Here is a 14,531-nt window from a genome sequence, read left to right as displayed (position 1 = left end):
CACATATGGTAGGTCCAATCAATCAAAAATGTGAAAATATTTTAATGTTTGTATTCAGGGGTTTTACTTCAAACTTCAGTCTAACTGGCTACGGTGCCAAACATCTATCTCTTGGTAATTTTCTCCAGAATAAAATCAGATAGGATTTAATCAGAGTCAAATTGACCCTAAGATGAACTCAGCTAGGGCAGACTCTGGGGAGCACCCCACGTTCTTGGCTTCATTTTTCTCTCCTTTTCAACACAAAGCTGGGTCCCACAAGCTATTTGCAATAGCTAAGGACAGTTCAAGAACAAACTCTGTTGTTAAACAAAGCTGGACACCTTTGTTTTCCGTTAGCAAGGGGAATTGCTGCAGAACTGTAAATCCTTGCAAAGAGACTTCTGTACCCCGATCACGTGAATAAACAAACCACCGAAGTCATTTTTTAAACATGTTCAGTTGCAGCACAGCAGTGAACAGACACACTACATGAGGACCAATTGATGGCTAGAAGGAAAAATTACACTCTTCAAAGCATCCCATTTGGTGGCAGTCATGATCATTAGTGAAAGTAATATCTATTTAAAAGCAGTAAATGCCTATTTCCAAACAGAATAGACTGGCATACAAAGGAAGCGTCATCCCACTCAAACATCCCCAGGCTTCCCAGGGAATCATTATGGTCTGTCATGTTAACTCACTTCCTCCCCCTCCCCTTTTCCTTCCCTGCTGAATATTATCGTCTAAAATCAAATTAAATACTAATGGTAAATGTGCACAGGAATCACTTCAGGAAAGCAAAACAGTCAGACTCAAGAGGTTATATAAAAATATTATTTCTCACAGTAAAGATCGGGAACCCAGATGGAATTGTGAGAGCATTGCAAGAGGGTTACAGTAGCTGAAGCTCTTAGCCAGGTGTCTAGTTAATAGAACCACCAAAAAGGAACATCTTAATAATTTCAGAAGATTCCAGCTCTCCTTCCTAGTCCTGTCCTCTTAGTTCTAAGATCACTCATCAATGATAATGATGATGATGATATGCATCAAGATGAGAACTCTTATCTTTGGTAAAATAGCACAAAAAGGCAACACGACACATGGGGAATTCCAGAGTCTGACCCATGTAATCATTACTGTTATCCAATAAATACTTAATAAACATGTCACAGGTCATTTATTTTGGACTCAATTTTCAAAGAGAATGAACTGCCTAATAAGATTTAATGTACTGATTTTTAAATATGGCAAATTTAAGATGGCCCCTGAAATATATAATTATATTGAGTAACCTTCTCCTCCAATATGGCTGATATTTAAGGTAGGTCTTATTTGTATGTTCCAAACTAAGTACTCACTCTTACAAGTTGGTCTTCACATTCTCTTTGGAAAATGACTTGCTATTTATTATTCTTTTTTGATTCTTGTGCTTTTTTAAATGTTCAATTAGCCAACATATAGTACATCATTATTTTTGACATAGTGTTCAATGATTCATTAGCTGTGTATAATACCGAATGCTCAACTGGGGTAACAGGGTGATGGCTATTTATTCTTAAGACAAACCAAGTTAAGACTATTATTTAAGTGCATGGCAATTAAGAAGAGCAAGGATTATAACCAGAACTTCTGCATCTACTTTGTCGTGTACAGAACTTTCTGAACCACTCAAGCTAAATGAAAATGAAGTCATTTCAAATATACTTTTTGAGCAAAACAGGGTAAGAGAATGCCCAAGAGATAGTTCTCCAATTAACATAGCTTCTATCTTCCCAATTTCTATCCGTTGGCCATAAGTAGGCAGAATCTAGCTGGTTGAAACTGAAAGTGCTAATATTCCAAATCAACCAGTTCCCCCTCACCAAAGAGGTCTATCAATGATGAGTTGTTGATTTTGGAAAAAGAATAAAGAGTTAAAAATAGACTTGTTCCACAGAGCTGATGGGTAGATGCCTATGGAGGAAAGCCCTGGTACTGAGGTTAATGCAAGGGGGAAGCAGACACAGACTGCAATGAACATCCAAAGGAAAAAAACTCACCTGTGCTAATGCTGTGCAGTACAAAAAAAAAAAAAAAAAAAGCTATTCTCAAGTGGCTGAAAAAGCATATTATTTTAAACCAGAAGAGCGAAGAATCACAAACACTGGTGTTAAAGACCCTAGAAAACTAATTAAACATTCTAATTTTATAGGTGAGAACACCCCAAGAGATAAAAAGCCTCATGTAAGATCACACTACGAGCTGGAAGATGACCTACATGTAAATACTGGTTCTCCTGAGTCCATGGTCATCAGCTCTTCTACCACAAATGAGACATTTCTTTCTTCTGTAGGAGTTCACTTGAGTCAAGTGAGAATAAATTGTGCTAGGTCCTACAAATTGTTCTTACCCTTATGAGATTTACTCCCCTGTATAGGACGCAGAAAATTAGACTTGCAATTCTAGTACAGAATGAGGAAAACTATTTACTGACTGTTGCTCAAGCAAGGACACCTACCCCAAACCTGTGGGGTCAACAAAGTCTTCTCAGTAGATCTGATATTTAAACTGGTTCCTTGAGGGAGAAGTAGAAATTACACAGGGGATGATAGAGAGGAGGAGGAAGCTGTTCTAAATGGAGGGAATAGCTGACACACATGGTCACAGGCAAAAGAGCACTGTCATGTTTGAGGAAGTGAAAGGAATTCAATATGGCTGAACACTGAGTGCCTGGGGTGATGTGGTGAGAGATAGGACAGGAAAGCTGAGCAGGACTCACAAAACCTGAAGGGCTTTATGTCTAGTTAAGAATCTGGAACTTTTCTCAAGGTAGTGGGAAGACAAAGGGTTTTTAAAACAGGGAAGTATAAAGATTAGATCTGCATTTTGGAAAGAACATTATAATAGCTGAAAGAAAAAAAAATGGCGGCAGAGGTGGGTAAGTATAGAAGGAATCAAAGCAGTTAGTAAGCTGTTGCTGTAACCCAGAAGACAGGATAGTTGTCTAGTACGGTATGTAAGGGGGATAAGGAGAGATGCTTGGATTTGAGATATTCAGGCCATAGAGTCAAAATGCCTGATAATAAATGGATATAAATAGATGTATGTCATTTGAGAAAGAAAGTCAAAATTATTCTAAAAGTCTCTGGTTAAAGCTAGGAGCATAAGTCCTCAGTTTAATACTTAGGACCATTCTAGTAACAATAGAAACTCAAGACTGCTCTACATTTTCTCATCATGAGTGAAATTGTGGAGTTCTGGGAGTCAAAGACTGAACTCTACTGGAAATCCTCACGAAAATGCTATAACCTAGTTGTACTTCATTGGGACAGTCATAAATTTTTGATGAGAATTTTCCAAGAAAAAAGAACGTCTAATAGGCACCCTCCATCTCAATGCCCTCCTCACATTCTGGTGGATTATGGGTTAGGGAAGGGGATTAGATTCAATGACCTATATTCTGCTCATGCAGCATCAATTGTGATCTCTTCCATTTTATGATGGAAGTTGATTAATCCAAAGGAAGCAGGATTAAGGTTGCTCAGAAATAAGAATTAAACACAGAAAGTTTTAGTATCTCTATATGGATCAGTCAAGGATCTTAAGGTTTCATGGTTTGAAACTGGAGGAATGAAATGAAGTATGTACTTCTGGGCTATGGTGTGTCCCAATCCCCACCTACAACATAAATCAGGTACTCACCCCTTCACCGCCATTTTCACCTGTGTTGGCAAGCATTTCCTGCAGGGCTCTCACAGAGAGGGACTGTTCCAGCACAAAATTGCAGACACAGAGATCTGGAGGAACATACTGTGGAAATAAAACAAGAATGAGGATACCTTCTCATATCAGTTGGGGATAGATCACACAATAACAATCTCAAGGGCAAAGAGCTTATCAACCAGTGGAAGGTGGATGGATGGATGACTAGGAACATAAAAGGTAGATTTCTCTTATTCATATTAAGGTGGGTTTCAGGAAGGATTTTAAAGGATGAGAAGAAGAAAATCCCTAAGTCTCAAGGAAACAGTGACCAAGCTCTTAGGACCAACTTGAGTGCAGTTGGTGGTACATACAGGAGAGGACACACACACAGCATTGCTGAAGAAGGGAAAGGAAATATACATTGATCAACACTGATGCCTGGATAGGACCAAAGGAACAAAGCCACTGAGACCTCATCCATGATAATCTGTAAGAGGGCAATGGACAGACCACAGTGTGGCTCTGGGCAATAGTGACCATGATGGGGAATCTATTTTCTTATTAAGAAAACTTGGAGGCAATAGAGGGAATTAAGAGCTGTACAAATATAGTTCTGAACAAAGAAGTGTCCAGAATTATAAGAACTGAAGACTCCTACAATAATCACTCTAATTCATTATGTGCTCAGGTAACATAATAATTATCATGCTTGTTCTAGAATATTTGTCAATAACAGTTAAAGACAGCCTTTGGTGCACACTGACTAGTAATAGCTAATGCTCACTGAGTACTTTCTCTTTGCCAAGCACTGTTCTAAGTGCTTTGAATATATTAACTCCCTTAATCCTCATAACCACCCTGTAAGACAGGAATTATTAACATTCCAGTTTATAGCCAAGGAAACAGGCATAGAGAAGACAGAGAGAAGTTAGGTCTGCTGCCTGAGGTCATGGCTTCTATTTGGCTGAGTCAGATTCAAAGCCAAAGTCTATCTACTTAATTCTATCTACACTGTTCCAACCACTGATGGAAATATTAAAGCTATTCTTCACAACTAGAATATTTTCAGTCAGCAAATATTTAAATATTACATTTATAGAAAACACAGCGCTTGGTCGTGAGAAGCACACATCACTGTTTCATAGGAGCTTAGACTCTAGTTTCATGATTTGCCAATTTCCTTGGGAATATAGCTTATAACCAACCACATACCAAGCCTTTGTTTCCTATGGGGCACTGGAGAACATGGTTACTAGGAGAAAACAAGATTGAGGAATGAGGGCCAGAAGTCACCAACAGCTATATCTAACACTCTGAGACAGGTAAAGTGGTTTCCATGGATCTCCAATTTAAAAGCCAAAGCAAGCCCACTGCTCAGGCACAGATAACCTCTGATGTCAACATTTTCATTTGTAAAATAATGAAATGGGTAATCTCTAAGTTTCCTTTAATTTTGAAGTGTTTCATACATTATTTATCCCCATGCAAACCTCAACACCACCGAATAAGATGTTTTATTTGCTGGACCTACTATTTCCCTTTATTAAAGTGTTTAGACTGCCAAGTCAAGGATGGGTAATCCTATCCCAGGGATTAAGGACCTCTGGGCCACTTAAATTTTGAGGACTTTTCTACAAAGCATGTTTCCACTCAGGGTCACCACAGTCCAAAATCTAAAAACCCAATCTTCCTAGAATTCTGATATAACATACAATTTCCTTGTTCTTTTTATGAAAAAGACTATAGGAGAAACTATAATCAAGAGACAACAGCTTTTATTTTCTATATTTCTTGCTTTGTCTTCAAAGTCTGCTCTTGCTGTAGGTAATTAACTCATCTGTATGAGACTTGAGCGAGCCAACAGCTGTTAATGCCAGGCTGATCATCACATCCAGGAAATGTTTCTAGAGCATATACAGCATCATTCTAAGTAGCATACACTATGACAGAACACTTCCCTAAAGGTCTTACACCATAAACATATCATCTAACTCCATTTCCCCAAACGCAATGCCTTCGCAGAAAATGTCACAGAGATTCCTTTCTACCACTTCTTAGTCTATCTGGATCTCATGTCACCAGAAGAGGAAGCCAAAGAGACAGAGTTTGTGTGTTTCTTCTTCTTCCACTTCAGGAAAGCAGGTGTTTTGGAGATTTTTTTATTCAGGAATGTCTGCAGTGATGGTTGGTACTTTAAAGTTTTTTTTTTTTTAGATTTATTTATTTGACAGAGATCACAAGTAGGCAGAGAGGCAGGCAGAGAGAGAGAAGAAAGGAAGCAGGCTCCCTGCTGAGCAGAGAGCCTGATGCGGGGCTCTATCCTAGGGCCCTGGGATCATGACCTGAGCAGAAGGCAGAGGCTTTAACCTACTGAGCCACCCAGGAGCCCCTAAGGGTACTTTTTGGCTAACCAACTGAATGATTTCAGCCTTCATGCTCACTTTTACAAAAACCCTACGAGTCCATTCTCCTGTAGACATAAGTCTTCTGTAGACGGGTCCCAGGGCTAGATATCCTGCCGTGGCAGGAGACTGTGTGATTCAAAGCCACTTTTCTCTTTCCTGGGTCTGGTTTACTTGGACAGGAGAAAGGAGCATTTTCCCAGCACCGCCATCATCCATCCTGATGGAAGACCACCAGTAATAGAGACACAAGACATGCTCCAATCAGATTTGTCTTTTTCCTCCAGATAGGTAAGTCCCAAGGCAGTCATGACATCATTACTGGTACAAACAGCGCACGTAAACGGGAGACAACAGCCGTGGGAGAAAAACCCTCAAATGAGAGCCCTGTACCTCTCCTTGGTTTACACAGTTTCCTTACAGTTTAATTTTTCTACCTCTGGAGTATGGTCCTCAGCTGGAGCCAGTGCTTGGGGATAAGGTGACACCAGCCAAAGAGCACACAGAACAACATAGGGACGGTGGCGAGGGAAAAGACAGGGCAACAGGAGTATCTGGAGAAGGACAAAATGCAAGTAGTACCTTGTGATATAAACAGAGAGCAGAGCCCAGAGCCAGCTGATCTGCTACACCTGCTGCCAGCCTTAATTAAGCTCCACACAGGCCTGAGCTCCCACCTCCCCGTTCTTCAAGAATGAGCAAAGGCCACTCGTCCATCAAAGCTAATTTGTTTGCAGCACGAGAGTCCCCCAGGAGGGCGGCTCATCGGCTCTGGACTCTGGAGCCTGGGCCTCAGTCACTCTGCCTGGCAGGCATGTGGCCCATGTTTACTGATTCCCAGCATGGAGAGAAGGGCTCTGTTGACATCTGTTCTGACACAGCTCTTCCTCTCTCTCCCCAGCCCTGTCCGCCGCCTAGAGAAGTGCTACATTCCCAAATGCCCTCCAGAAAACCTTGAGATTCCAGGGCCCTGCAAAAGCCAGGAGCTAGGTGTTCATTTAGCTCCATGATGTGGGAAGTAGAAGGGAGGGCCTGTGGATTCCCCATGGTCCATAAATCCATGTAACATCTTCCTCACTGCACCAAAAGTGCTTTTTTTCAGGCTTACTAAAAGCAAGATGGTGGGCATCTGATGCTCTTGCTGTCAAATTCACGTAGCATTCTTCTGCCTAGCACCTCACAAGAAGCTCTCAGCACTGTGCTGGCTTGTACTAGCCAGGCTTTGGGGGAAAGGAAGAGGGAGTCAGTTCCCAGTGGGGGAGAGGCTGTCCTCCCTCTATTCCCCTGTGAACCACACTCTGTTCTGGCTTGCTAATTCTCAAGCAGTGCAGTCTGTTTCGGAGTGTGGGTATCCTGAAAAATCTGTGTCATTCTACTTTGGGTATCTCCAGTACAAAGAACAGCAAGTGCTCAGCTCCAGCGTTCTTGAATGGACTCTGTGTTCTAGAAGACTCTCTGAGAGTATGTGGCTGGTGGTGGCTGTGGCTGTAGGCAAATTGGAGCGAGCACTTGCCTGGCTGGCTGGGCCCTTTGGCCAACTTGTTTATGATCCAAAAGGCCCCATCATGGGTCTCCTTCCACTTCTCCATTAATCTATCTGGATCTCACACACTCAAGCCTTAATGATACACCACCTAAGTGTATCAATAGCTTTGAATTAAAAGCAATATTGGGTATGTTAGTTAAGTGTGAATACTCTTTTAACATTGGGCTCCATGAGGTCCGATATCTGCTCAACTGCTTATTAGTTGAACGAGGATAAGCAGGTAACTTAGTCTCTGTCTCAGCTTCCTTATTTATAAAATAGAGATACAATAGTATCTACTTCTCAGCATAGACAGTTCTTATGTGTAAGAACTTAAAAATAGGGTCTGGTACCTAGAAACCAATGTCAGATATTATCCATCACAGAGCACTGAAATCAGAACATCAATAAGTCACTTATATGTTCATTTACAGATCTAGTATTTTTGAGGTTCTTATTATGTGTAAGGACAAAGCAAATTCCCCAGCCTTCAAGGTTGTGTGGTCAAGTGCAGTGTCAAAGAAGCAAATGGACAATTTCCAAAGTATGCTTCCAAAGGCTCAGAGTGAGTAAGAAATGAGGAAGCATACAGAATTGAACGTGCCTGGGGTAGAAGGGTGGGGAAGGGAGGTGGTGGGGAAGATGGGAGCAAGAGAGGGAAAAGAGAGGGAAGCAAGTAAAGGGAGGAGAGAAGCAAGGTTGAAGAGAAATAGGCATTAGAGTGAGAGGGTCGTGAATCCCCCTGTTAAGGAGTTTGGACTTTATCTTCAGAGCAAGAGAACATCATTAAAGGAAGTTATTCAGGAATTAGTCTAATCAAATTTGTATTTTTGAAAGATCCTGGCAGGTCCATTCTGAAGGAGGCTAGACCAAGGCAGAGAAACAAATGAGGGGTTTGTTGCCATACGCTTGTTATTAGGTGACAATAGCATGAATTAAAGTAATGGAGTTGAATGTGGAGATACGAGAGTTAATTTGAAATATCTTGGGAAAGTAGGAGAGGTGAGACCTGGCAATTAATGGAATATAGGAAATGAAGAAGATGACCAGGATGGAAAAGAGTGCAAAAAAGCTGGGGTTCAAGAATAAGCCATACCATATATCAAAAGGACCACAGAGATGATAATTGTACTTGGCAAATTATCCACTGGAACCTCACATTTGGGCCAACAGATTGATGACAAGAGAGCGGAGGTCTCTGTGACTATGTATGGGTATCCCCTCAGATGTCAGCAGAGGTAGGCTCATCTGGGAAAAGAGTGGGAATCTGAGAAGATGACGCATATTCTCCTTAATAAGAGAATTCCTGGAGATGCAGCCTCTAGTCAGCCCAATTAGCCTTACTCTCCTTTTCCACGTCCATTAAGCAGGTCAGCCGGTATCTGAGTACCACAATGCACATTCAGTACTGCCCTAGCTGCTGTGGGGAACAAAAGAAAAGGCCTGGCTTCTGTCCTTTAAGAAATTTTTTTTTTTAAAGATTTATTTATTTGACAGAGAGATAGAGAGCGATCACAAGTAGGCAGAGAGGCAGGCAGAAAGAGAGTGGGGGAAGCAGGCTCCCCGCCGAGCAGAGAGCCGATGTGGGGCTCGATCCCAGGACCCCAAGATCATGACCTGAGCTAAAGGCAGAGGCTTAACCCACTGAGCCGCCCAGGCGCCCCTGTCCTTTAAGAAATTTTAAACCTACTGTACTAAAGACATTATAGAACAACGCAAAAGAGAATATTCAGTCCTCAATGGAGAGGTCAGAGTTCTATGTCCTGCAGGACACAGGGCCCTCTCAGCAATGTTGTGATCAGGAAAGCATAGCCCAGGCTGGCGGCTGGCCTCAAGAAGGTTTATGTGAACAAGAAGTTCCTGGCACATAAAAGAACTCAAATTTTTGTTTAATGAATGAACAAGCCGGGGGAGTTATTCATTCCATTTTCTTGTGTCTTCTTCCCTTCTGTTTAAAATTCCATTAGTTGAAGCAGCATTTTTTTTTTAAGATTTTTATTTATTTATTTGACAGAGAGATCACAAGTAGTCAGAGAGGCAGGCAGAGAGAGGGGGGCAGGCAGGCTCCCCGCTGAACAGACAGCCCCATGGGGGACTTGATCCCAGGACCCTGAGATCATGACCTGAGCCGAAGGCAGAGGCTTAACCCGCTGAGCCACCCAGGAGCCCTGAAGCAGCATTTTTAAGTTACGAGCTTCACTGAACCTTTGTCCTTACTTTCCTTTGCCTTTTCATCCAGCTCCCCCAAGAAAAAGGTTCAAGCACTTGTGAGTGTCACGAGTCAGTAAAGGGAGTAGGCAAAGGAAGGAGAAGGTAGAGAACAACTCCTGCTTACTCATTTTTCTACCCATACCTCCCACGCCAGCCCCAGGTCTGAGCAAGTAGGTGCATGTATGTGACTGACACCGTATTATATTTATGTGCTGATGGGTTTGCATGGACTCAGCCCTACTCCAGGGGGTAGGCTACAGAGTCTAACCTGCAAGGTGAGGTCATTTCTAATGCCTGGCATCTGGGGAGAAGCACTGCATGTGCTAGTAACAGGCAAAGATGGATTCAGTCCCCAGTGGCCTGGCTTCTAGATGCATCGTGTTTGTTCTATTTCACTATACCACCTGAAAGAAAAGATGTAACCATCACCCTGTGATGGCTTGATGTAGTCCTAACTAAAAGACCATGGACAAGAAGGCTTCCCAAGCTTCCCGGCACAGAAACCTAATCTCTTCTCCAGAAGATATTCCAGTTGGGTACACGGTGCTATTGGGTAAGACCGATTTTCCATGTAGGATAGCATTAGGATGGCTGGAGATGGCATGTGTGACTTGAATTTCAGGAGCTTTAAGCACTTGACAGACATTATCTCATTCACCTCCATACAGCAGACATGAGCTCATTTTGTGGACTTCCTCTCCTATTGATAATACATAATTATTTGTATCGTGCTTATGCTGAAAAGGCAGAACCAGTCATTAACCAAACTAATACCCACATCTTGTCCCAACCAGGTTTTATGTAAATATTTATGCAGTTAAGTACTTTTTAAACCTACCTTTGTCATCTCTAAGTTTTTGATAAATTTATAATAAAATTATACACTGAATGTTTAAATATGAAGATGTTGCCTAGCTTTTGGATTTCTATAAAGATACAGGATGGTTCTACAACTGTTTGAGAGACAACTCAACTAAGGTACAAAGGAATTGGGTAAAACTTTGACGGGCAAGTGGAGAAACAAGAGTAGAACCCATATGTACATTTTAAATGCATCCATTTACTGACCTATATAATTTTACCAGGTATTGTGCTGAATTCTTTATAAATATTCTCCCATTTAACACTAATCTTGACCCTTAGGGAAGAGATACTAAACCGATTTTACAGATGAGCAAACAGACTCAAGCGCTGAAAAAGCTGCCCCACAATCACATGCTGGAAATGACACCTAAATCCTGAATTTCAAACTCAGCTCTTTCTGATTGACCCTGTGTCAGTACTCCTGAAGATCTCATCCCTACCCCAAGCTCGAAGAATTCTAACTACTAGGCTGCCTCCTCTCAAGTTTTATATTTTAATGACTAGTTAAGGGTTTCATATTAGATTCCTGACTCTCTCAGAGTTCTCTATTTTGGAAGAGCCACTGGGAATATAAAGGCTACAAAAGCAGTGAGTGAGACAATCAGAGATGAAGAACTTCACAAAATTGAGGTTTCTGGCAGGCAAGATCACACAGGCTGTCACATCTGAGATGGACTTCCCACATAAGTGCTCTCTTCCAAGAGACAATTTAACTCTGGGCAAGATGGGACAGGTTTCCACCAAAGATAGACATGTGTAGATTTGAAACATGTACCTATCCAGATGGTAAACATTTTGAGGGAAGAAATTTTGCTTATCTGTATTAAGAGCGGTTATCATGAAACAAGTTTGAAGATGTATAAAAACTTGCTTAATTTTTTATGTTTTAATGCTCTGCTATGATAAAGGATAGAGGGTCTTTCTGAAAGTATAGACAGTCACTATTCATAACAGTTGAGTTCCAATTTTTGCTTATACTGTTGCCAACAAAAGCCATTATATATAAGTAGTGTGGTACACATGTATCTTAAAGATTTATTCATTGAAGTAATCTCTACACCCAACACAGGGCTTAAACTCCCAACCTGAGTTGTGATCAAGAGTTACATGTTCTTCCGACTGAGCCCACCAGGCACCCATCACAAAATTTAAACATATAGCTGGAAAACATTCTTTTGGGGAAGAAGAGGAGGAAGAGGTCATTATCTTTGAAAGAAGGAAGTGATGAAGGTCCCTTCTGATCGATGCCTGAGGAGTCAGTTACAGGAACACAACACCCTCAGCATCCAGCAGTCTATAGGTGTGTGCAAGTGAGGGGGGAGTGGGAGGGAGAATCTCAAGCAGGCTCCACGCCCAGCACGGAGATCAATCTCAAGACCCTGAGATCATGACCTGAGCCGAAATCAAGAGTTGGATGCTTAACCGACTGAGCCACTCAGGCACCCCTAGGTGCATGTCCATTGCAGGATGAGGGAGTAGTTCGGGAAAAACTGACAGCTGTTGAAAATCACTGCTGCAGCACAAAGAGACTTACTAAGAAGAAGCACTCACCACCATGGGCAAGCGAGGGCAGTGTCTGATGCCATGCTGGCCTGAGGTTTACTCCAAGACAAGAGCAAGGAAAGGCATGGAATAAGTTGATCCCACGCAAGGAAAAGGGAGAAGGCTATGAAGGTATTAAAAGGTGTTGATACTAGAAAAAAAAATAAAAACTACTTCTACTACCAGGAATCTAAATAATTATTAAATAATTACTCAACACTTGCTGAAAGTTTTTAAAAAAGGTTTACTTATTTTAGAGAGAGAGTGAGCCCTCATGAGCAGGGGAGGGGCGGAGAGCAAGGGAGACAAGCAGAGCCCCCCATCAGTCATGTGGATGAGGTAATGACCTAAGCCCAAACCAAGAGTCAAAGGCTCAGCCAGCTGAACCACTCAGATGCCCCAGTGAAACATTTTCTATGCAAGGGAGGTTCCACGGCCACCTAAGAAGCAGGAAGTCCAAATTGCAGGACAAATATCCTTTGACCAAAGTCTTGTCGAGAAATGCCAACCAAAAGTGAGGAAGAACTAAAAACACTCACAGTCACAGTTCCTATGCCTCATCTGTGAAACGCCCAGATACCGGTTATTTAATGGACACTGACTTTTCCTGGGGGTGGGGGGAAGATTGTTAATTCAAGTGAGAGCAACACCTGCAACATCAGTTACCCTTTTGATGATCAGGGATTTCTCACAAGAGCTACTACAAATAAGCTCATTCTGGAAGAATGAATGGAGAAATATGGCGGGGCTGAGAATCTCCTGGGTAAGACTGCTAATAATTCAGATTCCTGGGGCCCTAATCAAGGCAGCTACTTTCAAAGACTATCCCAGATGACTCTGAAGTAGGCAGTCTCTGAACCCAATTTGAGAGATGCTGCAGAACAACTGGACCAAACAAATGAATTCAGGATCCTGGAAAGTAGCGGATTCTCACTCTAGATCCTTCCTTAAAGAGTTCATCAAAATATAAAATTTTCTTTCAAATGAATAATCCCCCAATGTGAAATCCACATGACCATTGTTTTTAATAATCTTGCCTGAAATGATCCTATCCAAGAGTAACATCTAGGTGTCCTGGACACCTAGTTTTCTGCCAAGCATCAGTGTTTCTGGCACAGTTAGGAAGAATGTTACCAAGGGCTTGGCAAAAATTAGTGCTATGAAGCTGGTGTTCTTTAAAATAAGGAAGAAAGGGCAGCCAAAGAAGCAGAGACAAAACGCTGGGCAGCTGGTGGCTAAAACTGCCTGCTGGGAGAAAGCGGAAGTGACAGGCTAGATGGCTGGTTTGGTTCTGGACTGAGCCAAGATCCCCCCATCGACCCTCCCCTAGCCCCCGACCTGCCCAGCATGGTCAGCATGTTAAGTAAGGAAGGTGCCAAAAGGCTTAAACTTGGAACACTTGCATCTCGAAAAAACAAGCTGAGTGGCAAAGCAGAAAAATGGACCTACTATTTATGGAGAGAGATATCTAAAACAACTCTTTATATGGTCCTTTAAAAAGATGGCTACATATAAAAGCCTAGCTTAACGAGGGGCACAGGTAATACACCAAGCTCTGTGGATATATAATAAGATCCTAACATCAACTGTTATTTTGAAGAGCTTGTGTATCTGAAAAAGAATAGAGCTCAGGAAAGAGGCTAAGCAGCATGTCAGCAGGGAGATGGACCCTGTATACCTGTCCCAGATTCCCTGATGGTGTTAGGGGCATGAACACCAGCTAGAAAAGCACAGGGTCCAAGATGATGAAGTTAGAACGAGGTGTGGTGGGCAGATATACCAAGGGATGAGGTGAAAACTGAGAGGGGTGGGCTGGTAAAGTCTAGCTCAACCTAACATTTATGTGTTAGTCTCCAGCTTGACTGACTTGAGTGTTGGTTTAAGAACATGGACCAGCATTGCACTGTCCAAGTGTTCTCTTCTCCCTTTTGAGTGATGATATGGTTGTCAAAGAACTTGGAAACCATGGTAAGGCTGCTCACTATCACCAAAGCAGAGGTACTCAGTGGCTGCAGGACAGAATTTGTCTCTTGGCCATTTCATTACACACCAGGAAGTTGATGATTGAGGAAAGCATTATGGGAAACCAAGGCGAGTGGAGAAAACGCCGAGATAGAGCTGAAGGCTGCCAGAGAGAAAAGAGATGCCGGGTGCTCAAAGGCAGTGCTGTTCTGTATGGTGCACTTGTCATTAGCATCACTCATCTCTTTAGGGGAAAAGCTCCAATGTATGGGGTCCTGCCTTGACTGCAGCACCAGCCCCACAAATCTCGTGGACTCGGGATCTCAGGTCAACACAGAGCTCATGGCAATGAAGGGCAA

General features: G+C 42.2%; 1 protein-coding gene across 1 annotated transcript in view; it reads right to left on the bottom strand.

Moving 5' to 3' along the window:
- Positions 1-14,531, bottom strand: part of RYR3 (ryanodine receptor 3) — a 502,250-nt gene that overhangs the window by 311,270 nt on the left and 176,449 nt on the right. Inside the window, exon 3 of the mRNA XM_082736877.1 lies at positions 3,664-3,771. Within this exon, the coding sequence (XP_082593003.1) occupies positions 3,664-3,771 (108 nt within the window). The remainder of the gene's footprint in view (positions 1-3,663; positions 3,772-14,531) is intronic.

This window comes from Mustela nivalis, assembly GCF_964662115.1.
Source record: "Mustela nivalis genome assembly, chromosome: 6".
NCBI lineage: Eukaryota > Metazoa > Chordata > Mammalia > Carnivora > Mustelidae > Mustela > Mustela nivalis.
This window is presented reverse-complemented; position numbering and strand designations above follow the sequence as displayed.